The sequence below is a fragment of the Athene noctua genome, chromosome Z, assembly GCF_965140245.1.
Source record: "Athene noctua chromosome Z, bAthNoc1.hap1.1, whole genome shotgun sequence".
Lineage (NCBI taxonomy): Eukaryota > Metazoa > Chordata > Aves > Strigiformes > Strigidae > Athene > Athene noctua.
In genome coordinates, this window is record NC_134077.1 from 55,326,996 (window position 1) to 55,352,050 (window position 25,055).

At 37.4% G+C, this 25,055-nt stretch overlaps 1 protein-coding gene across 3 annotated transcripts; it reads left to right on the top strand.

Moving 5' to 3' along the window:
- The first annotated feature begins 15 nt into the window (after positions 1 to 15).
- GKAP1 (G kinase anchoring protein 1) lies at positions 16 to 24,411 on the top strand. 3 transcript variants are annotated; one of them, XM_074933163.1, is made up of 12 exons: positions 16 to 419; positions 6,823 to 7,086; positions 9,224 to 9,367; positions 13,551 to 13,628; positions 15,028 to 15,151; positions 16,196 to 16,218; positions 16,911 to 17,063; positions 17,453 to 17,554; positions 19,569 to 19,626; positions 21,156 to 21,226; positions 22,152 to 22,229; positions 24,107 to 24,411. In XM_074933163.1, exons 2-12 carry the CDS (start codon positions 6,868 to 6,870, stop codon positions 24,152 to 24,154), a joined length of 1,098 nt encoding a protein of 365 aa, XP_074789264.1. In that variant the 5' UTR covers positions 16 to 419; positions 6,823 to 6,867; the 3' UTR covers positions 24,155 to 24,411. The 3 variants fall into 3 exon arrangements, with proteins under 3 accessions (XP_074789264.1, XP_074789263.1, XP_074789265.1); XM_074933162.1 differs by having other exon boundaries at positions 18 to 419; positions 19,569 to 19,632; XM_074933164.1 differs by lacking the exon at positions 16,911 to 17,063 and having other exon boundaries at positions 18 to 419; positions 19,569 to 19,632.
- The last annotated feature ends 644 nt before the right edge of the window (positions 24,412 to 25,055 follow it).

Genomic DNA, 25,055 nt, shown 5'->3' on the forward strand with positions numbered 1-25,055 from the left:
CCCTTGGGCGGGCGGCCGCGGCGCGGCTCCGTCCCGGGGGACGCCGGGGCTTCGCGCAGCCCCGCGAAAGGCTACGGCGCCGCCCCGCTCGCCTCGACCTCCGACGCGGCGCCGGGGCCGGCGGCGGCCCGCAGTTAGTTTGACCCCGGCCGGAGCCCGTACCGGCCGCCGGCGGCCGGGCCGCAGCCGCGAGGCCGCGGTGACGCAGCGCCGGGAGCACAGCGCGCGACCCGGTGCCCGGCCAACCAGCGGGCGAGACACATCCACGAGCCCGCCGGCCAGCGGCGCGCGCCGCAGTTGCGCCGCTCGGCCCCGCCCCCGCTGCCCGTTTTAACCGCCCGCCCCGGGGCAGCGCCCCCGCTCCGCTCCGCTCCGCACCGCTCCGCTCCGCCCCGCTCCGCCCCGCCGCCGCCACCGGAGTGAGTGTCCCGCGGGGGGCGCCCGCCCCATCTCCGCCGCTCCTTCTCCACCCCCAGCCGCTGCCTCTTCCGTGGCGGTCGCGGCTCTGCGCCGCCCTGCCCTGCCCTGCCCGCGGCGGGAAGCGGGCGGCCGCGGGCCTGTGGCGGCGGGGAAGGAGGGCTCCTTCCGCGGGGGGCGGCAGGTGGCGGCGGGGCGCCGGGCAGGCGCCGGGCGCCGCTCTCGCCGAAGTGGCCCGGCGCTCCTGCTTCGCCTCCCGGCGCGCGCTGCGCTCGCCCGCCGCTGGCGGCCGGTCCCAGCCGGTCGCGGTGGACGTGCCGCGCGAGGCGGGCGCTGGGCTGGGGCGGGAGCGCCGCGTCCGTCCGGACCGGGCGCCTCCGCCACGGGGGCTGTGCCCGTTCGCCCACTGCCGCGGCGCGAGGGGGCCTCGTGTTTCGGCGAGAGCTGCGTTCGTGAGAAGAGAACGGCCGCGGCAGAAATGCCAATCGTATACTTGTCACGGGTTATTTGTTTATTTAAGGTTACTAGTAGTACCGGTCTCTAGTAAGAACGCGGGTATTTTTTGTTGCATTAAGCACAATAAATCGAGGGTGAAGCTTCAGATTTTGTTGGGTAAAAGCTCCTAGCCTTAAGGCTTAACTAATTCCTTTAACTTTTTTTTTTTTTTTTTTTTTTTTTTTGGGGCGGGGGGGAAGTTAAGGGAAGAAAAGCAAGGGAGGTTGCATTAGTTTGAGCATAGGATGCTGACTGACAAAGTCTGACTTGCCAGAGTTTTAAAAATGCCTTAAAAAGCGTTCTTCCTCAAAAATAACTGTTTTTTCCAAAGCCTGCAGTGCGTTCGCCGCATTCCCCTTTCAAACCCTAAGGCGCTCTGCCTGCCACGGGTTTACTGCTGCTGTCTATGCCGGTGCTCCATCTCTTGTAGATTTCCGAACCAGGTGTGGGGTTTTGGGTTGGGGTTTTTTTGTCTGTGGCGTGTCTTGTGAAACTCATTGACAAGCTGATGACTTCAAGTAATTTGAAGGACTTAGAGCAGTGTAATGCAACTTCATAGCTTTTTGTCAGGTGGTATAAAACAAAAACAATTTAAAAGGAGTTTGTCCAACTGAGAGGACCTCCTGTGCAAAACTTCCTGTCAGTGCACCGACAGGGAAAAGTAGATCGAGCTTGCTCTCATAAATGCATGAACATGCAACGATCAGTATGTGATGTGCAAAAGGTGCAAAGGTGGATCGGTGCCAGTAGGGAGTGGACGTGCTCCTTCACTTACAAATATATGCTGTGTATTTTAGTGTTATTTCAGTTCTACAAGCAAGTACTGAAGTCAGTCAATACTTCAGGTGTTTGCTAAGAACATACATTGATTGTAGATTATCATAAATATGTGTTTTAGTGGTAGAGACAATTAGATTGTGGAAATAAGCTTTAGCATGACAATACCCTATTTTCCAAGTTTTCTACGACCTGCACCTTTATATTAGAGGTTTATTTGTTGATGATAGTGGTTAAATAGCAAACAGGTTTTATTTTTGGGCCCTTCAGCATGTTTTCCTTGAAATCATAAAGCGCCGCATTTAAAGCAATGGGATTGTTTCACACATGTTTAAAGGTGTACTACTAGCATCAGAGTAGAGGTTTCTAAATTGTGATGTACTGCTGATTTCTTAGAGGCGCTTGCAGTGAAATGGTAACTCATGCACATAGCTGCACACAGGCCAGGAAGCTGCTGATGCTCAAACAAAATGATCTTGTGGATGTGCGCTAAATTCTTCTTAGTATATGTATTGGACAGTTTACACTAGAGCTTTTAAAACTCAAGTGTGTCAAAGCTATTTTACTCACAATGTGTGGGTAAATATAAGTAATTGATACAAAAGGGATTTCAAGTTATGGTAAAACCAGATGAGCGTGTTACTTTTATTACTGCACTTTCTTACATCATGTCTAAAATTAGACTGAAGTGTTTCAGGGCATTGATAGATATGTTTCTGAGTATACTTAGTACACTTCAGGGAACTAAAGTTAAAAAAATACCATCTCTTTTCAGTTATGACACAATTTGAATTTTCTAAATATGTCTCCTTGTTTACGAAGACCTTAAGGTAGAGTAAGCACTTGGTGTTTACAAATCACTCTATTGAACCTGCTGAAGTAATACATTACGTGTTCTGTGAATGGGACCAGTTTGGTATAATCTATTGATTTAGTACCGAACTCCACTGTAATCTGTTCATGTAGGCTGACATGATTTATAGAAGAGTATGACCTAGGAATGAGCAGAGCACACAAAAAAATTAGTACTTGCTAGGTATAACAAATGCTTCTATGTTGCCTTGAAATTATACGGTGTGTCATGCCTATTTTATGTTGTTAATATATCAAGCTGAATAATACGTCAGTTGAAGGAACCCTTCAAACTGACTATAGTTTGAAACAGATTGCAGAGACAGTTGAAGTAATAGCCACTAGTGATTTGCAAAGCAGAGGGTGTTGAAACTGGGTCAGTTATTGGTGCCACCTGTGTATGAATGCCATAGTGATGTTGCAACTTTGAAATCCATTATCAGTGATCTTTTCATTAACATAAAAATGGAGGGTTAATAACTTTCTTGGTACATTAGAGAAAGTCCTCCCAGGAGCATATGACTAACACTAACATGTGACACACATGGAAATGCCTGAAAAGTGGATTTGTCACCTGGTGTGCAATAGGTCAATAATCACACACTTGGGAGAGATACTGCTTACTTATTTTAGAGTTGCTCAAGCTAGGTGCTCGATGGTAGCACACCAATGGGACTTTTCATGCTATATTTATACACAAAACTTGCAGAGTGAGTAATTTTCCAAGTCTGTCCTCTCTATGACGATTGGTTAGTAATTTGTGTACGATTAAAATATTGCTGACACACTACTACTACTACTATGCATGCTCAGGGGAAGGGTCTTCACCTGGGCAAGTGTCATCTTGACCTACAGGCATGGGTTTTAGTATTATAATGAGGGTAGTTCAGCTAAGGGTACATGGGCCTTGCGTTTGCTTGCCAAGTTGGCAATGTATTCTCTTCAAGGTCTAATTGCTCTGGGATATCCTGGCTCAAATAAGGGTATCTACTTTTTCTTCTGATTAAGGATGCAGTTGGCTTTGACATTACAAAGAACATCTTTCCTGACCTAAGCACAGCGTTGCTACATTGTTCTAAAAGATTGATCTTCAATAAAAACAGCTCCGAGTACTGATGTTTGTTTGTTGGGCTTTCTTTAACTTGCGGTCTCACTTGAGATAAATGAGTAAAGTGTACTTGTAGCATCTGCATAGCTTCCTTCTACTCCTTTTGGAGATTTTTGCTGTACTCCATATCGTAAGGAAAGGAATTGTCTTGAATTTAGATAGTGTTTGGCCAGCTGACTGTTATGAATACGTAACATTTCTTAGACTGCAAAACTCCTGAAACCACTGTAAAGATTTAAATGATTTTTCAGATCCTAGTTTGATCTGTGGAATTACAACACGTTTTGTGGTATTTGAATGCGCTTTTTGTGTGATCAGAAAGCCTCTTTGAGCACAACCACAAGCTCAAGAATGTCAGTGCTTTAATTTCGTAAGACTGTTCATATCTCTAATAATAAAGAACAACACAACTTAGAATTCTATTAAAGGAAAAAATAATCTTGTCAAATGGATGGCAAGCATCTATGCTTAGCTGAAAACTTTTTACATCAGTCCATTGCTTTCCTATGGGAAGTGAAGTCAAATCTTGGAACTAAAGTGTTAGGTAAAATTTGTCTGTCAGAACTGTAGGTGTGGTATTAAAATGTGAAGCATGGCATGGTGATAGGCCTCACTGAATCACCAGATCCATCTCTAAGTGTTGCAGAAGTGGAATGCTTAGATCCTGCTGTAATATGAATAGCTGTATTGAAATGTCCTAATAACCGAATTAGCCGTGTTAACAGCTCTCTTAGATTAAACTGAAGAATAATCTTTCTTGCAGTTTCCTCTACCAGCTTATTACAATCCATTTGTTCTGTTCTGTGGAAACAAATGTAATTCAGGAATAAAACTCTAAATTAATTTAATGTTGTTACTGAAGTATTTCAGTGAATTATAACAGAATTCTGCGGGTAGTACTCACTTAATGAGCTTGTCAGCTGGGCACTTAATTGCATGCCAGCTACAGTCAGCCAGCAAAAGTATACCTGTTGTATTTGTTCAAAAGGGAGACAGGAGTTTGCAGCCATATTTCATGTAGAGCTTCAGCTGCTATGGCTGAGTCCAACCTCTTAATTTTTCTTTATCTCTTGTTAAAGAGTGATATCTCTTGTTAAAGAGTGACTAATGATTGCATATTGATAATGTTTTCTCTGAAATTGTATTTCTGAAGGATCTAGCTGCTATCACTGCAGCTTGAAAATAGGAAATGTTTTCAAACTCCATGGGCAAAAAGAAATATTTGGCACCATTAGCAGTTGTTAATAAAGACTGTGTTGTGCTGTTTATCTATTTATATGAAACCCCAAATATATCACAGTAAGTAAACAGAGACTAGAAATGCCAAGCTTTTGGCTGATTAGAATCATCCTGTACTAATTAGTGCACGATTTTTTTTTTTAAAGCCAAATACAGTAGAGAGTTTATAAACTTCTAGTGTTAAGACTGTTGTAGTCTGGTATAGTGCCAAGAGTACCATCCAGTAATGTAACTTCGTGTTACAGCGTGTCTGAGCACTTACCTTTAGTGCTGTTTTTTAGTGAAGATGTATCTAATCCTGTCTCTGATATTCAGGTTTCAACCTACTGAATGTTCAAGTTATAAGAGCTGTAACTAAGCTCCTAAGCAGGATAACTATAGTTATTGAGTATTAAAATACATGTAAAACCATATGCACAAACCCAGGAAAATCCAAACTTACCCTATTATTTAATCATTTAAAGAGTGTAACAAGTACTAATTACTTAATGTGTTTTAGATGTGACTGATAATGTTTGGGGTTTTTTTAGATATGTGGTTGTGGTCTGATCAGAGAGTCTGAATATCGGCATCAGGTAGATTCACAATTTGATGTCAAGTTCATTTTATTCTTGGGATACAATGAGCTTCATATGATCAACTTGAGAGAAATAGTGTTAGGGTAATCTTTGTATGACAAGTGTGGTGTTCACTGTGACCTTTGTTTTTGGTAAACTTGAATGAGGACAGTATTAGCTTACTTGCTCATTATATTTAACCTCTGAGAAATAAAATGTAATACTACTTTTCAATAATTATTTTGGGTAATGGTCACAATGGTAACAAAACATTGGTAACATAGCATCCTTTCTTGTTGGTATGTCTGAGCATCTTTAGAGGACCTGTACAGTTTTGTCCTTCAGAATGTTTTTATCACTAAATTCCAGACTACCTCTTGAAATTTCTGTAGATTCTCTTGTTCTTCTCTAATAGTAGTTAACAAACAGCACATTTGTAGACCATCTGAGCAGGCATTCTACATCTTAGGTTCACAGTGGTCAAACTGTAAGGATTCCTTTCCAAACAGCATTTTCAAAAAGTATGTATTATTTCACACCACCTCTCTATTGTAGCGCATCAACATAGCTAAATGTTTTCTATGAAATTTATAATCACTGATGAAATAATACCACTTTCAATCTTAATTCACTAAACTTTGCATGGAAAAATTGCAATTAGCCAAATATTCTTATAACAAAAATGTAACTTTTACACTAAAGAAATAATCTGTACCTTGGAGTAGTATCATGGGAATATACATGTTGTTTATAGCCACAGGGTGCAATGGAAGGCCTAAGGGTGTTTCCCAGTTCTGCTTCCCCCCAACATATTGTCAGTGTTGTGCTATAAGAACAGGTGAGCCTGATGCTTGAGAATAGTACCAGCTGCAATGCTTGGCTCACCTCCCTGTGGAGGAAACTGCTTGTTGTATTTCCAGTGGCTTAGGATCAAAGTGATACTACTTGTAAAATAAGAAATAAGGCTGCTTACCCAAAATTGCAGCCTACGTATGCATAAGACCTACTTGCTTTCTTTTTCAAACCATGTGTCGGACTCCAGGGATGACATCTGAAACAGTTTTGGAGCCCTACACTATTCCTGTGTTTCTGGGTTTTTGTTTTTTCCCCTCCAGATGATGAAGGCCAGCTTCTTTCAGAGCCTTCTAATAGTTTTTTTCCTATCAAACATAATCACTTGGGAACAAATGTATTGGCCTAAAATAATTGTTGTTTCATATATTATTCTTTCCTTTTGTAGTTCTTATTCCAATACTTAATGCAACTTAGTGAAAATATAAAGAAATAATACTGAGTTTTGAAGGATCCTGCAGCTAGGAATTACTGATTATTTGGTCAATCATTGTTTTCATTCATATTTCTGTGCTACTTTCCTAGGAAAACTAATAAGTAAAAAGAAGCCAGCTCAGTAGAATTTCAGATATGGCATTGACATCTGCTGTAATTGGTTCAGTTCCTACCACTGCATCTCGTTTTGCTTTACTACAAGTCGAAAGTGATACTGAATTGGAGCCTGGCAAAGGAGGAAGTGGCCGAGGTGCCAGTAAATCTCAGGCTTCAGGGGGAAGATCATCTACAAATGAAAAAAAAAGAAAGAAAAGGAGAAAAAAGAAAGAACAGCAGCAGAGTGAGGCCAATGAGGTAAAGGGTTATATTTTTAGTACTGGGTAAAGTTGTTACTTGATAAATAATTTCTGCTGTCCCTGAAAAGTCATTGTTTTGGGTTTTTTTATGAAACAAATGCTGCTTAGTCACAGAGACTGCTTTTTTTTTTGCCTTCTTAAGAATTTTTTATATAAAAGTAGGATACTTCCCACTACAGAAGTTGAAAACTTCTAATGAGAATAAATTGCTAGGTTTTACTTTTTTGACAGCACCACTTCAATAATTAATTTCTGATGAAAGGTATGACCTTTCTAAGAAGTGATTGATAGGAAACAACTTGTTTTCAGAGGTTTGTAGGTAGCCAGGTCTAGTTGCCTGCTTGGACAGCCAGTATATTAAAACTGAAATGTGCTTTCAAGGTTTGTTTTTTCTTTTCAAGAGTTAGTTAGACCTACTTACTCTGTCTGAAGAGCTTTAACAAATTGTAATTTTCAGATTTATTCATTAGTCCAGTCCCTTAATCTGTTGAATCCAGAGCCGCTTTTTGTTTGCTTGTTTGGTTTTTTTTTTCCTCCCTCTGTGAATTGGGGGGCGGAGTGAAAACCAGTGGTGATTTTCTGACATTGGGATTCTTAAAGCTCGTAAGTGCAAATTCAAAAGTGAGACTGAAGGAACTGTTCCAAGATTCTGGCACCTGGAATTCTAGTTTGCTGTGTCTGACAACTGGTCTGAGATAATTTCTCTGCCTGAAATTGTACAGATCTCCTATCAACTTTAGTATGTAAGACAAACAAAACCCCTAAACCCATTTTTTTTCTTTTAGTATCTATTAAACTTAAAATCTGAAGTCGTTTCAGTAGTGCTAAGCAAAGTGATTTTTTTTCAGCTTTGATGCTGTTCTCTTTATATTGAAGATTAAGTTTTCAATAAGCACGCCCCGATGTTTCTTTATGCCCACGTTAACACCATCAAAACTTTTAACACTATAAAAATAATTGTGTGTATACATATGCATTGCATATATCTACAGAAATTAATTTTCATGAAAGTGATACGTGATGGTAAGGAGGCCAGTGAGGACTGACTCATTTTCTTCACCCCGGCATGTACTGTTCCTATGGCTGTATTTCACTGAAATTATACACCAGAATGGTCTGCACCAGTGTTCTTGTCAGCACTGTAATATGAAGAAGGAAGCAAGGGTTGTAGTGCTGGGGCAGGCAGCAAGAGAGACAGTAGACAAGCACAACATAGTATGGTAAGGGACTGTTTGGAGGGGAAGGAAAACATTTCTGAAATAGCTGCATTATTGCCTGCTTTTAAGTAACTTTTAGCTAAGATGAGCTGCTGTTTGGGGAAGGAGTCATGACACTCAATAAACACACAGTAAGGAGAACATTGTTACTGTAGATTGTTTCCTCTTTCATCTGTTAGTAGCTTCTTTCTCCCTTCTGAGTGCCTTTATGATAAGGAAATCCCTGTCTCTAAACTGATAGTAGATTATATCGGTGTCTTTTATTTTCATTCCAAGTAAGGACCAGAGTGTCAGTTAATGCGTAAGTGTGAGCAGTGAATGTCTTTGAGCTGCCAAATTTGCAGATTATTTATTCACTATCAAATTTTATAATTATGTAAGGTATTTTTAAGATGGCACTGTTGTATCCATATGATGCAGCAATTAAAAATAATGCTTACTACGGGTTCTTAAACTGTGACCAGCCTTAGACTGTAAGGACTGTATGCGTTGTTCTTTTTCTACCTGAACCTATAGTTCCTTTGTGTGCCAAATCCATGTATGCCATCTTTTCTTTGGCATTAGATTTAATTTGGGTCAGCAGTGAGTACACTGTAATACCTGATCCGGCATGAAATCTATCACACACAGTTATCTCTTCAGATTTGTTGAAAGTATTTTCAGCTGACAAAATATATTTACTTTTTCATTGGTTTATGTTATGTGGATGTGGTGTTTCTGATCCATAATTTTCCATAGTTATACATTATGGTGTGTTACCATAAAAGAATAAATAAAAATGTATCCCAAACTACAGAGTAAGGTAAAGCACATGCATGTCTAAAAGCACATGTGTCTGAATGCCTTTGTTAATCCATTAACACTGTTTCTGTATACTTGTCAAAATTGTGATTAATGTTAAAAATAACTGTTTTTCAGCTCAGAAACCTTGCTTTTAAAAAGATTCCTCAGAGGTCCTCACGTGGAGGCTGTCTATCTCAGCATGAACAAAATATACATGCTGCAAAGCAGAAAGACTCTCAGGAAGAAAATTGGCAGGAGTGGAGACAAAGAGATGAGCAGGTACATCTTACTTTATTTATCTGTTTTTTGCTTTCCTGAAATACATTACTCCATGAAGTCTCATGGATAAAGAGAGATGGCTGGAGAGGAAGCAACAACATACAGACACAAAGAAGGAAAGGTTTCAGTGAAAATTCAGGCCACATCTTTTGTCAGATATAGTTTATAGTTTACACTCATAGCTGGATTTCAACTATTTTAGGCCAAAACAGCATTGATAGACAAAGAAAGAATTTGGTTTAGTGCACTTTTTTGGACGGCACTTAAAGAAATGTTTTGGTACGCTTTTCTAGATGCCTTTTAAATAGCTGTCTGCTATGCACTCATTCACTATGGATAATAGTTTGGTCTGTCTTGTTATGTTTGAAGATGCCCTTCAGAATGTTTAACTTTGTACAACCTTCTTCAAGGCAAATTGCTAGCAAGTGACACCAACTGGACTTAAAATGTGTTTCATGAAGCTGTTGAACTTACATACTGGTATCTACTAGGATGTTATTTTCTGTTACAGAGAATTTTCAACTTATGCTTCAAGAAAAAACGGTAGTATTGAACTGCTTCTTGTTCTAATTAAGATGAGATACAGAAAGCCATATTGACGAAAGACTGACATGTGGATACTGGCCTTAATTTTTTTGTGTGTGTGTTACTAATGTTTTGGTATAGGTGCCTCCTTAAACCAGAGTACAGCCAAGTTCTTAACTTTTCAGGCTTCTAGATGGTTGTCCTAGTGGTGGAGTAATGACTTAATAATCCTCTTGAAAATATCCAGAGCTAATTAACTCCAGAATTACCTATTAAGGTGCAGATTTGCTTTGTTCAGTATGTGCCTTTTTTTTTTTTTACTGTGTGGTATGAAGCAATTATTTCAGGTAAAAGAGTTTTGTAGTCTAATTACTGGGTGGTGAAATGGTCAGACAAAATAAACTCAGTTACAAGCCATCAATTCTAATTAATTTTGATCTTACTGACATATGGGCTGTGAAGTTACTGTAGGATTCTCTTACTTTAAAAACAACTTTAGAGCAATTACCATAATTCTAACATAGTTACAGTCTAAAGACATCTCTATCCCATTTTTATGAGAAAAAGGAACAGCCAAATGCTGTCACAGTTCTAGAGGCTGAAGAGTAGACTGTTCTGCAGCACATCTACATTTTAAACAGCTTTCTATGGTCACAGTGGACTGAATATAAAGAATGGAGATACAGTGTGAACTGTGAATGTTTTTTTCAACAAATCCTGTGTTAACTTTTCTTTTGCTACACCAAACATTTAGTGAAATGGTTGACACTGTCATTATCACTGTTAGATTGCAGTGTTGATATTCTGTAACATGAAACAATTAAACTTTGTTTCAAGTTACTGGTATGACTTTTGACTAGGTTTTGAGGCAACCATAGAGGTTACAGTGAACTTTTTTTGTTCATAAATGGTTTAAAGCATTGGGGTTTAGACCCCAAAGTGCCAAAAAGTTGCCCAAAGTGCTTTAAACTTACTTTTAACTATACCCAGACACTTTTAAAAATGTGAATATTGGAATCTGGTGAGTGGAAAAAGAAATTGCTGCTTGTGATTCCTGTCTTAGAACAACCATAAAAACATTTGCCATGGCTCAAAACAGGGAGTATGTGTCTTGTTAGGATATTCTCAATAAAATATGTGTAATCAATAAGATGTCTTTTAAACCTGTTACTTCGCTGTTTGTAGATGCTGCCGATGTATTACAGCACTGGCAGGCATTGAATTAGCTTTTTTTTTTTTTTCTTATATGAGAGAGGAAAAAGGACATGAGTAAAAATGGTGAGAAATTTATTTTGATTATGGTGTATGCATTTTTAGGTCTTTAAGGAGAATTATTAAAAGCCTGTGAGTCCCCACTGTGCTCCAAGCTCTTCTCTTTCCCTTCCTATGACTGTGCCAAAAGCATGACTACAGGGTGATTTGCATCTGACTGTTCCATCCCACTGAAGCTGCCTTGCTTTTATTGGGGAATGTTGAACAGGACACATTTGTGTATGCAGGGATTACCCTTAGAAGCAGCAACCTTTGTATAGCCAACTTCAAAGATGCAGTCTTGCCCCAAACTGGATGACTGCTAGGCAAGTAAATTATGATAGGGTTATTGTACTAGAGATCACATAATGCAGTTTTTGTGCAGTTGTTTAATAGTTACAGCAACACGGTGGTAGTACTTATTCTTAATAATTACTAGGAGCTTGTGTGCTAAATTAGCACTTTCAGACACACAGAGGTAAACATCCTAAATTAATCTTTCTTGTGAGTTTACATTATTTTTGTGTGTTAATTGTTCTCTTTTTGGTAGTCTGGGTGTTTTTAAGCCCCATTCTCTCCTTTTTCATGTTCATGTTGAGTTTTTCAGTATAGTAGACTACAAGGCCTGAATTTTGTTAGATAACTACCGTTGTCAGTTGGATTCAACCGCTGTGGGCAAAAGCAGTTCACTGATTTTGGGGGCATGTCAGTCAATTGAATTTATTGTCAGTTATCAGCCCTCTAATTGCCGATCTAGCTACTGAGAGAAACCCGCCCCTGGCCGCTGCGCCGCCCCTCCTCCTGCGTCTTTGTCGCCAGCCCCCGCCCTCCTGCCCCCGGCCGCGCTCCGGGGAAGGCCGCTGCGGCCGCGCCGCCCCCCGGGCGGGGCGCTGGCCCTGACCCCCTCCCCGGATCGAGCCCGCCCCGGGGCGGCCCCGTGCGACCGGCGCTGAGCGCGACCCACGGCCCAAACGCGCAGCGAGGAACGGCAGCGCCCCAAAGTCTTGGAGCAGGATGTGGTGAGAGCGCTGTTTCACTGTGTTTCAAATAACCGCTCAAGAGGGAACAACTGGAAGCGGTGCTTTCGTCTTCTCTTAAGCGAGACTGATCAGATCAGTTGTTGAAGAAACAATTAGGAAGAGTGTGTACGTGCTTTCACACTGTGTAATCACTCTTAGGCATATGTAAAGCACGTATAAGAACCTCTACGGTTTTTTCAGAACGTGGTTCCTATAGACAAAATAGCTAGGGTATTTCACACAGCTCGGTTTGAGCAGAGTACATTAAGACCACTCAAGTAATTTATTCACTTTAACAACTATTGTTTATTCGGGAACGAATGATAAGGACTTCAATTGAGATTCAAAGAACAAGAAAATTATGGTTAAAGTAATTACTTTTACTAATTAATATTTTGGTTAAGCAGATGAGGAGAGCACTATGATGAAGCATAAGACTTCTATTTGGCAGCACATCACACAGGGGATTGTAGTGGTTCCTTAAGACAAGGAGCAGTTTTGCATTCAGAACAACTTAATCTTGGTTAACTTTGCTGTAAACATAGATTATTAGCTATTTATACATTTAGATTATCCACCATCTACCTCGACTATAGCATCTGCATCTTCTAGGTAAATCTCTTATTTTTGCTCCATTGAACTGTTGCTGCTACTGGTCTTCTCAGTTCAATCTTTGAGCCTTCTATGCAGCAGGAGCTGCACTTCCCTCCACCTTCTTATTTTCCTAGAACACAAGAAAAAAGAGATAACCCATCCTTCATTCCTGTTCTGTGGTTCTTGGTTCTTAATAGCTCACACCTAGAAAGCTTCAAATGTTCTTTGCATCTCCAAAGAAGACCTACATACTTCATTTTCTCAGAAATGAAAGAGAAAAACATCTTGAAATAATTCAGGTTTTCTTGGTTCTGCCTTCCTTTTAAGAAAAAAATAAAGTCCTAATCTTTTCTATGCAATGGGTGAGCACTTAGACTTTCTGGTGGTCCACAATGACCATTTTGATCCTTTGACATCCTCTGGCTTTCATGTTTCAGACTAAAAATAAATATTTTAAAGATATCATTAAACAAATCATCAAGATGAAAATTGTATTACATAAAGATGTGCACAATTTAAATAAGTGGCGCATTTTTATGTGCACTTTATGTGCACTTTGCTTACTCATCGCAAAGTTTGCTGTAGCAAGATACTTTATTACTTATGGTATAAAAAGGTGTGTTAACTGTGTATTAACTGTTAATAATGCCATATGTCACATCAGTGAAACTTAGCTTTTTGGCAATGGTAGTGATACATGTATTGCAACTGACATTTTAGGGTGGTCTTCGTGGTTTTAGTTGCCTTTTTTTAATAACTGAATCACATAAAATATGTTAATTTTGTTTCTTCAGCTGACATCTGAAATGTTTGAAGCTGATCTTGAAAAAGCATTGCTGCTAAGCAAACTGGAATATGAAGAGCACAAAAAGGTATTGGCAATATTCATCCTAATGTAAAAGCTGTGTAAGTTTGAGGCTTGAATTTAAAAAAATAAAGCAAACAACCTTCTAAAAGTACCATTAACATAAATTGTTTGCTTACACTGTTCAGATGTTTAAGAGTTAAGAGAAATACTGGATTTTAAAGAAATCATATATAATAGTATTGGCTGATTGTTGTTTTGTTTTGTTTTGTTTTTTTTAATTGTCCTGTAAAGGTAGAAAGTTTTACTTTTTCAATTTTCTGGCATATAAATGCAGTGAAATTTTTTAAGAGTACAACAAGAGACCCTGACCTTCCTCAGAAAAAATTCGTCACGCTTGAAGAGTAAGAGAATCAAAGCACTGGCTTCTCCTTAGGCCTTAAAGCATTAGTTACAGTTGAATCATCTGCATTTTTACTAACATTTTACCTGTTATTCACAATAAATCAGGAGCTAATGAAATGTTATGAAAATATGTACATTTTAATACAATTATGCATCATAAAGAAATAAAAATGGCACTTTTGTGCAAATATCTCTGTATAACACTTCAGTTTTTTGAGGGGGACAGTACCATAGTTCTTGAAAACCAAGGATAATTTTTTAACTTGCATGCTAAAGTTCTTTATTAAAGTGAAGACAATTTTCAGGCATAGCAGCATAGCATCATTTGTAGACTTTTTGAGAATTGACTCCAAATAGTTTAAAATATATACTATACAAAATATATAGTACATGAATATGCTGAACAAATCTTGTTTCTATGGGAAGAAAAGCACTCAATTTCTATCTTTGCTTTCTTCAATTTTTTCAAGATTATTTGACATTTAATGTTATTTTAATCTTAGTTAAAATAATTAGTGTTTAAGATTATTTTTAACAACTGGAACATTAATAATTTGATAAGAATTTTTATGTAGATACATGGGGAGGTGTGACTGTGGTTCAAACGGGTGATTTCAATAGGAGTAAGGTCAAATGGTAGAGCATTGATGCACACTAATAGCACTCTGACTTATACTGAATGAATAAGCATATTTTGAGAATAAAAAGAAGGTAAAAAGAAAGTACTAACCTGCATTGTGTAGCAGTCTGCTTTCCTGCATTTGACTACTGTGTATTCTCAGTTTATGAGTTTTTGGATAAAACTTGATGTAGGTGATTGAGGAAGTACTAGGCTGATAGTTCATTTGCTGTTGAAGAGTGATGCTCTACTTTAGAGAACAGAATTGATGCTTAATTGCTGATATGTCTTGCACTCATTAAACCAATCTGAAGCCTTCAAATTACTGTTAAGGCTAAAATCTCCTTTAGTACATGATCACTATTTTTTTCCATCATAAAGCTTCAGGAAAAAATATTTGGGTATTGAAGAAAATTATACCAGTGGGACTTTATTCTTCTAGGAATATGAAACCGTTGAAAGTACTTCACCTCACTCAAAGTCTGTGAATAAGAAAAAGAACCAGCAAGGAAAAGACAAACCTCTCACTGTGTCTCTGAAAGACTTTCAGTCAGACAGTAATATAGGTATGCCTTATCATACCATATGAGCTGTTCTACTTGGAATTTTCATAGTGTGTGTGCTAACAGCAAAATGCCCTTCTGTCTCTGTTCATTAATTTTGTCTTTAAATAAACACTAAATGAGTTTCAGTTAGTGCATCCTACTGAGTCTGAAAGCTAAGTGTTCATTATATAATAATGGGCTAGTTAGATTAGCAGGAAGAAAACGAAAGGTTAAGGAAAGCATAATTTCACATGTTATCCCCAGGGTGGGTGGTGGACTGAAACACTCTTAACGTGACCTTTTTTTTTAAATCTAAGTGGGTTTTTTTAATTAAGTTTGCATTCCTCAGGCAACCAAGTCTCTCTGTTTCCTGGGGAATAGCAAGTCATTGTTTGCCTTTCTTCATGATACTGGATTTTATTAAGATGAGTAAATCTTGAAATAAATTATATCCACTCATATGCATTATTTATATGTTGAAAGTTAGTATGTGTCTATAGAGCAGAAATTCTGAATTTTAGTGAAGAAATCAAGGTAGATTCTAGAAAAGAAAGAAGGTAATTAGTTTTCTAATAAATTTCTAATTTCTTTTAAGGATGTTTTTATCTAAATCTACAATATTTATTAAACACGTTATTTCAAATAGTCTTAATAGAGGAAAATGCTCGTAGGCATGGAAGGCATTCAGGTATACAGTGAGATACATGCTATAGAAGTCTAAATAGGCTTAAAAAGAAACAAACCAACAAATTTGTCAAGTGTCTGTACCAAAGACATGCCTTCCACTTTAACTGAAGCAAACAAATAGAGGATACTGCTTTTGATTAAATAGTCTGAAAGATCTGGGAGAAGATGCAAACACAGAGATTGATGTAAGACATAGTTTATAACCTTGGCTTCTAATGCTTTAGTAATGATTTTTTTTAATTTTGACTTTGATAGGAGAGTTGATGTTGAAGAACTCCAGTAGATGGGCTTTTACCCCCAGCTTTTCAAAATGTTTCAATAGCTAGCTGTACAAGAGTTGATTAACTTACTGATGTAATTTTTTTCTGTTCTTTTCAGATAACCTTGCTAAAAAACATGAGGTAAGTCTTAGCCAAATTAATAAAAAAAAACAAACACACAACAAAAAACCCCTCTTACATTTAGTAGGTGATTATTTTGGCACTTTCTGTAGTGACAATCAGTTATACATTCTGAAACTGACCAATTGGCATTTGGAAAATTTTTACACATGCAGATTTAATAGAGATATATGTCTGCAGTTCTTGTACCTTGAGAACTGAGTATTGGCTTTCTTAGAACTACCTCTTGCTTCTTTAGTTTTCAGATAGTCTTTGATGCAAGTTGCAGATTTAAAAGCATGTTAAAAAATACAAATTGTAGTACAAAAAATAGAAGCGATTTAGATAAAGTACTGTAATGCTACTATGTTGTGGTACAGTCCACAAATATTAAAACTCTTGGAAGAATAGTTAACAGTGAAACAAAACATAAATCAGTGTAGCCATAGTGCAAAATTATTAAATTCCAGCTTCATGCTTTTGTGTAATCTCATAATTGGCTAAATGTTAACTATTAATTAATTTCTAGGCTCCTCAACTGGTATCATGCTCTCTAGGTGGATGTCACAGTATTCCCAGGATGTAAAACATAAAACAATAATTTGGATACAATGCTTTTCCATGACTGAAGCTATTTTTTAAACATGTTGATTTCTAGCTCAATATTAACTTATATGTAAAGGAAGATATGTTATAGTACTTACTTTTAACAGGAGATGAACTCCTCCCAGTCTTCATTGCATGATGGAGGATTTTTCAACAGGCTGGAAGATGATGTTCACAGAATACTTGAAAGAGAGAAAAGGAGAGTCCAGCTCACTGATTACAGTGAAACAGATAACTGCACATCTCATGAACAGAACCAGGCATGTAAAACAGCAGTCACTCTGAAGTGAAGAAGCTTGCCTAATGAAGCTTATTCAGTGATAAGAAGGGAGCACCTGAGTAGAAGAAAGCACAGATCAAAAGCATGATAATCTTAAAGAATTAAAAAACCCACAACATTGTAATATTTTTATCTATCTGAAGAGGTATTTAAGTAACGTAATTTTTTAACATGAAACACTTGTGATTGAAATAATTTTTGCTCCTCAGAAAATGCCAACATTTATTACTGCATTTCTTATCCTTTTGGTATCTATTCACATATACCTCTTTAGTTTTGATCAAAAATTCTCTAACAAATAAGTTGCCTTTCCCAAGAATCAAATTCACATGACTAAATTGTTAAGAAGTGATCTTTCCTTGCTTATAGGAGAGTGTTTTGAAAGATGGAAAAACAGAACGACTAAAGCTCGAGCTTGAGAAGAAAGATGCAGAAATTGAGCAACTGAAAAATATAATAACTCAGTGGGAGGTATGTAGTTGATACTACCTTGAAATAGTAGACAAAATTTAACATTATTATACATTTGAAACAAAGTAGTTATTAAAATCTGACTGATCTGCAGAGATGCTTTAGACTGGCCACAGATTATGTATTTACAGAGCAAATTATTCCTTTAGTACCACATGGAGTGGTCTTTCTTGGTAAATTAAGCATCTAAAAATAATCAAAAGAATCAAGACAAAGCATCCACAAATAAACTTCATATCTGACATATCAGTCACTAATTGTTTTCTAGTATTGCTATTTTCGTGGTCAAAAAAATAAAGATGTAATCTAAGACTAGGCAAGATCTTGAGCAATCTGATCTGCCTTGGAAATTAGTTCTGCTTTGAGCAGGAAGAAATTGGACTTTTTGGGGTCTTTTCCAATCTGTTTTTAAAATGCTACTCAGCTTTTCTTGCGTTTAAGAACTACATATTATTGGGATTTTTTTGTAGATTCAGTCCAATATTTGACGTAGTTGAAGAAATAAATGAATATTTTATCAGGTTTAAGAGAAGTTCCTTTGCAGCTGCAGTGTAACAAGAATGGAGTCATGTATTTTGTTACACCTTTTCCTGCAAGTGTAATTGGAAATCAGATTCACCATGTGCTAAAACACACCAGGAAAAAAAGATTTGCTTATTAATAATTACACAGTATTGCTATATACCAGAGTAGCTAGGGAAAATATCTCTGTCTCCCTATTTCCAGCATAGTCTGATTAGTCTGGATAGTATCTAGAGCAAAAAGGACAGCATTTCCATGGGGAACTGGCATTTTAACAAAGTACAGTAAAGTAACATAGAATTATTTTAAACTATTTTATTACTATTTTTATTCATTGTTTAAGGTAGACTGAGCAGGTTGACAGATTGGGAGTTTTCCAATGCTTCAAAGAAGTACTTGTAGTAATAAAGACATGAACTTTGTTAACAGCAGTTTTCACTGTGTACTGAAGTTGGAATGCTTATGTGAAATTTTAAAGTATAAACCCATTCTTATTTACAATTATCAGCACTTGATCACATTTGACAGAATAAATACAATGCAGAAGGATACTGGTGAGGTGGTCGATGATGATATAGCTGTTTAATTTTATGAACTTGTTCAGAGACCTTAATACAGTTTTAGGTGGCCATGAAAGGTCTGGCATAAATGTAAGTTAATTATCCTCAAGGACTGGTGTGATACACAGAGTGGAAGATGGTATCTTCTTCATTACAAAATAAGTAAGTCTGGAATTAAACTTCTTGCGAGAGCTTGCAAGAGCAAACTGTATGAAGAGACTTGTGATAGGAAAAGTAAGTTTACAGCTAAGATAAATGACTAGGACTGGCGTAGGTGGCCAGTTAAGGAAAAGGCTGACTTAAGAATGTTGTGGTGGTATCAGATAGATCGGAAGAAACAGCAAAAATAGGTTCCTGAGTAGTAAACTGTAGGGAATTGAAAAGGAGAGAAACTGTAACGTGATAACAATAACTGCTGAGTAACATAATCTGTAGAGCAGTGGGGTCTTGTCCTACTTATCAAGTAATACAGCAAACTATTTATATTATCTTGTTATCTAAAAAGTGTATTATAATTGTAATTTTTCAGGGGAGAAACCACAAAGCCCTCATTGCAAAAGGCCTGTGTACTTCAGGCAGACCTGAACAGCTGTTCCTGCACTCACAATACACTGACCTAACTTTCTTATTTTAACTTTCTCTAAGCTTTGTGCTTGCCTTTTTTTTTTTTTTTTTTTTCCTCTCAACTTAGTTATTAATCTGCTTCTCCTGTTGTGTATTCCTTGCTTTAGCTTTGGCTTAATTACGTTTTATTAATCATTAAGTGATCATAATGGCCTTTTCCAGTCTAAATGATTCTGTGGTTCTATGATTAGATTCTCTTCAGAAGATATAATTTTAAACTTGAAGTCTGACTCTAAGTCATGCTTAGTTTATAATTTATTTTTTTTTTAGTAGGGTATACATATAATAATTGAATCTCTTTAATACAGGCAAAGTATAAAGAAGTAAAAGCAAGAAATGCACAGCTTCTGAAGATGATGCGAGAAGGTGAAAGTAAGAGTTTTATCAGGAAACTAAAGTGTTCATTTTAAAACATGGAAGGAACTTTCAAAGCATCTTTTTAAAAATAACTTGGCTCAATGACAACTATAAAGAACTAAGAAGCTATTATGCAGTGACTCCAGTGAACTACAGCATTTGGTGGACCACACAGTACTGCATTTCTGCTATTATATAATGCAATCATCAGATGCATGTTGAGATCATTCTTTGAAATATAAACTGTTCAGTTACATTTTAGGTACATTTTAGGTACAGTGATTCTTCTTCAGCTCTCTTTTGCCGGTGACAGCTATTTGTTCTGGACTGGTATCTATAATATCTATTCAGACACACTTAAGGAAACTTCAGTTCTTGCAACTTTGCAAGCTGTGCTTTGAAATGTTGGAAACATCGTTCCACAGCTAAGAAAATCTTTAGCCACACAATGAATAGGGATAGCTAAACCACAGGATTATATATGCAGATGTGTGATAATTTTCTTCTATTACAACACTATTCAGAGTTTATGATTTGGAGTTCATTGTCAAAGTTGGGGAAAAATAATTTTTATATATATATATACAATATAAAGATACTAGGATATTTACATATATATTTTTTATGCATAGTTAACCTTTAATATTCCTAATCTTGCCTGATGAAGTGGTTTGAGTCTGTGATGCTAGCCACACTAATTCTGTTAAAAAAATTGCCTTTGCTTTTCAATCTCCTAATTTAGCTCTTGAATGTAGTTTCTTCTCAGGGCTAAATTTTCAGTTAAAAAGAGCTCAGTTTTTTTCTTGAAAGTTTGTTTACAAAAACTGTGTATAAACTAGTTCAAGTGTTCATAACGTGATTGATCATTGCAAATTTCAGCTTGGAACTTTACTGCTTCAGGTTGGTGTCTGAGCTGGGATGATATATTTTCATCTTGAAAGCAAAGAAGTAAAATTCTGAAAGATTTTTTTTGTGGAATAGTAACATACTATAAAACAAGCAATTTTGTGTTTTTCTGCAGACTGAGTATTCTGTATTTTGGTGAGAAGAAAGTTCATGGCAGAATTGAGCCTTGGAAATAACTCCATTTCTTCAGACTAAGAATTTTAAGTTATCCACAGATATTTCAGAGAAACTGGCTAAATAATTTAAACATCTCCATATTTGAGTAAATAGAAGTTTCCACAGTTATGACTGAGCTCATATGTGAAACTTATGATCCCAAAAGCTCAATTCATCATCAATACGCAGTTTTCTAATGGCCTTTGTTCATCATAGATAATTCTCAAATCCATGCTGCTTACAGGGTTAAGTGTGGGGTAAGTAGTGCAAGGTTGGGGCTTAATCTCCAGAACTTTTAAAGCTGCTCCTAATGGCACTGGTAGCTAATGATTGATTTTGATTTACAACATCTACCTTTAAAGATGGCATTATTTAGAGGTAACAAAATAGTGAAATAAAGTGATGTCACAGTGCTGTTGTGGATGAAGACCTGTAAATCTAGAAAGATCCTCATGTGTATTTTTCTCTCTCTGTAGTGAAAGACAAAGCAGAAATACTCCTACAGGTGGATGAATCTCAAATTATCAAAAATGAATTGACTGTACAGGTAAGCAAGGATTTCTAAATGTGCAATTTCATGGGTATTTCAAAGATGCTATTTATTTAAGGCAGTGATAGAGGCAGGGGATGGAGGAAACCGAAACAAAAACTTGTTAGAAGCAAAAAATGTTACATTCATTCTTAGCCCTGCACTGTGTGTGTCAGAGGACATGTATTACATAAATCTCCAGTATGACTCAAAACTCTTTCTGGAAAGACAGTAGACCTCAGCATGCCTGAAATGATTCTGCCCTGAACAGAATTTTAGGAATATCGTTCTGTGGTAACCTAAGATACAAAGCTCAGAAGGGTGCTTCAGAAGATGCTTCTTTCCTGGGTGGTGTGTTGTGGGTTTTTTGTTTGTTTGGGGTTTTTTTGTTTTATTTATTTATTTATTTATTTATTTATTTATTTATAGTCTCAAGTTTATGAACACAAGTGAGCTACAGATTGCTTAAGACATGTCAGTTGGCAAATCACTGTACTAGCAAGCATACAAGACTTTTGGTTAGTTTTTGGTCTGCAGCGACTATTAGTTTTAAGCCCTTGACTTGTCCAAACATCTTACATATAACAGTACTATTTTTTGAGGGTGATGCAATAAGCTTATCTGTGTTGTGTAACACTACATCAGTGAAATGTTTTATGCAATGAACTAATGCAGAGTCCAAAAGTCGAAAGAGTTTCTAACTTCATAGCTTTTCTGTATCATTACACAGGTAAACTTGTAAATGTTGCTTGGGAAATAAGTCATTAAAGAATATTTTACTTGTACTTTCAGTTCATGCACAGTGATAGTGGTAGTCACTCTTGAACTCAACATGTATTTATTACCTGTTTGTCCCACACAGTACTAATGGAGAGCAACACTGACTTCATAAACTCACAGATGTTAAGGATACTTTATAAATTCATATTCTGTATGTTTTTAGGTAACTATACTTCATACAGCCTTAGAGCAAGAAAGATCCAAAGTGAAACTACTTCAGGCAGAATTAACAAAATATCAGGTAGTTATTTTCTGTGTTTGTAAGTTTACTTGTTCTTGATGTAGCTGAGACAACTATGATGAGGTAACGTGCTCTGAACTGACCAATTAGCTCTAATCCTTCCAATTAAAAAAAAAAAAAGGCAGTTCATATTGTAGGGAAAAAAAACAGTAGCAAAACTAAAGCACAGTTTGGGCAAGTTGAAGTGTACCACCTGTTTGTTACTTCAGAAATTCTTGAAGTATGCTAGTCAATAAGCATTCTTCAGGCAACAAGTTGGTTTCACTAACTGTGTGTAACTGGACTAACTGCAGACTTTATGGCTTTTTTTGCCACATTCTTTCTTTGGTTCTGTATCTTAGTTTTGTCTCTAGCCGAATTTTTGTAGTAGATTCACAACAAGTTGTGTCAAAATATGAGTGATAAGCTCAGTGTCTTGCTGACTGTATGTGCTGATTTGTTCAACTTGGCTACTAATGCAACTCAGTGAATTTCAGTTAACTTTTGCATAAATATTAACATTATTTTTGAAGAGTGACAGTATTTGAAAATAAGGATTTGTATGTGTGCATGACTTGACACATTTTGAGTTCTTTTTTTGTTTGGGTTTGGTACGGTTTTTTGTTTTGACTGTGACCTTTTGCACATGTTACAAGGAGAGCCTTTAGTATATAATGAAAACTTTTAAGGCAGACGTGTAGTCTTTGACAAGCTATCCTATTTCAAGTTGCAACACGTTGTGTTGGAATACTGTAATTTTGTGAAAATTGGCTCATTAAGCCATAATTACTCTTTCTGAAGCTACAGATCTTTACTGACTACATTAAATTCTTTGGCTAGCATTACATGGAGTTCTCCATGTAATCTCTTGCCTCTTTCTGTTGTCTTTTTTCCCTTGTCACTTTACCTCAAGAGAGCAAGTTCCCTCTTAAAGTTATCTTGCAGCAGTTGACAAATATATGCTTGTTCAGTCCCTCACAGAGAGGCTGAGTGCTCATACCACTATCTGAAACTAAAGTAAATCTCTTGTCAAATTCAGTCATTCACATTACTGTTCTGACTTACAACTTCAGTCTTTCTGTTTTCCACTCCCACCCATGCCTTTGCTATTGTGAAGAAAATCTCTGTAAATAGAAAGTTTTGAATAAGATAAATCTATCTTGTGGTTAATTGTAATAAACCGGTTTAAAAGAATAACTACAAAATTTACAGAAAACGGTCTTTGTTTTACTGCAAAATCACCTATTCCGTTGCTTTTTTTTCTCCTTGCCCTCCCAGTCTAATATATTTTTATCTTTTTAGATCCTGCTGTATTTCTTGCTTAACTCATCACCCTGGGCTTTTTGTTTGGCTGATTGTTTTTGTTTTTTTTTTAAACTTGTGTGTGTTGCTTTAGGAAAACAGTCTCATCTGCCTTGCAGGGATTGTTGTTTCTGCATTTATTCTCTCCTGTAAGCTTGTAGGCTGACCAAGACAACCCTTCTTGTATTATTACTTTTTGTGGTGCTGTCTTTGATAACACGAGGCCCACTTTTTTTATAGAATACTGCTTTGAAACATAGCATGCCTTTCAAAAAAAAGTAACCCAAATCTGTGGATTGAAAACAAGGAAACAAACAAAAACCAGGCAATAAACCAGGGTGGTTTTATACCTAGATGTTAACAACTTAGTTATGTATTTTATAAGTGCCTTGACTGTTTTAATTTATATAGCAGTATTTTGTGTTCAGACAAGTTTGCATCCCATAATAGTTGTATAATTTTTTAAAAGTATGCAACTTAACTCCCGAGTTTTTTTTCTTGTTAATTTATACTACTTAAATATACAAAATAATTGCAGATATAAAGTGTCGTGTTTAGTATATTAACTAAACATTTGTTTTGATTCTTTCTTACAGAGGGGGAAAAAAGAGAAAAGGCACTCAGAATCTGACCAGTGCAGGTGATCTCCTCTACTACAAGATTGAAAGCAAAAAAACATCCAAATCTTTCTTCAGGGTTTTGCAGAAATTTATATTTGTTGCACAACTGCTCAACTATGCAGTTTTTGAAGAGAAAATAACAATTATTAGTTTAACAGCCTGAATAACTAATTTGTTGCACTTTCAGCTACAGAAAAATCACAAATTTAGTATTGCAAGAGAGCTGAAACTTAACTGTAATGTCATTAGTTTTTCATCATTCAATAAAATTTACTCTTCCATTTCTATGTTTGAATTCTTTCACAGAATTTCTCAATTAAGAAGACATCACTTAATGACCATCAGGATCCAAATTTATTAGTATGCAAATGGTCAAAGTTTTACCAAGTCAAAACTGAAAATGAGACAGCTCATGCAGAAGCATCTTGCTCTTGTTCAATCCAGGTCTTGTTTAAAAAAAAAAAAAAGAGGCCACAGTCATTTCCTCTCCTTGTACAGGACATCCTGAGGTTCCACAAGGCCAAGTGGAAGGTCCTGCAACTGGGTCAAGGCAATCCCTGGTATCAGTACAGACTGGGGGATGAAGGGAGTGAGAGCAGCCCTGCAGAGAAGGACTTGAGGGTGGCTGCTGGGGGATGAAAAGCTGGACATGAGCCAGCAATGGGCACTCACAGCCCAGAAAGCCAGCCTTATTGTGGGCTGCATCAAAAGAAGTGTGGCCAGCAGGTTGAAGGAGATGATTCTGCCCCTCTGCTCTGCTGAGATCCCACCAGCAGTACTGTGTCCAGCTCTGGGGACCTCAGGTGTGGACCTGTTGGAGCAGGTCCAGAGGAGGGCCCCAAAAATGATCAGAGGGATGAAGCACCTCTCTGTTGCATTTAAGGTGATGAACTGATTTGGTAAGAGATGAATCCCCTTGCGTTCC

Coding starts and splice junctions, on each gene's coding strand:
- GKAP1 (XM_074933162.1), top strand. CDS start 6,868: ATGGCATTGACATCTGCTGTAATTGGTTCAGTTCCTACCACTGCATCT. Junction 13,629..15,027: donor AATATGAAGAGCACAAAAAG/GTATTGGCAATA, acceptor TTATTCTTCTAG/GAATATGAAACCGTTGAAAG. Junction 16,219..16,910: donor ACCTTGCTAAAAAACATGAG/GTAAGTCTTAGC, acceptor TACTTTTAACAG/GAGATGAACTCCTCCCAGTC.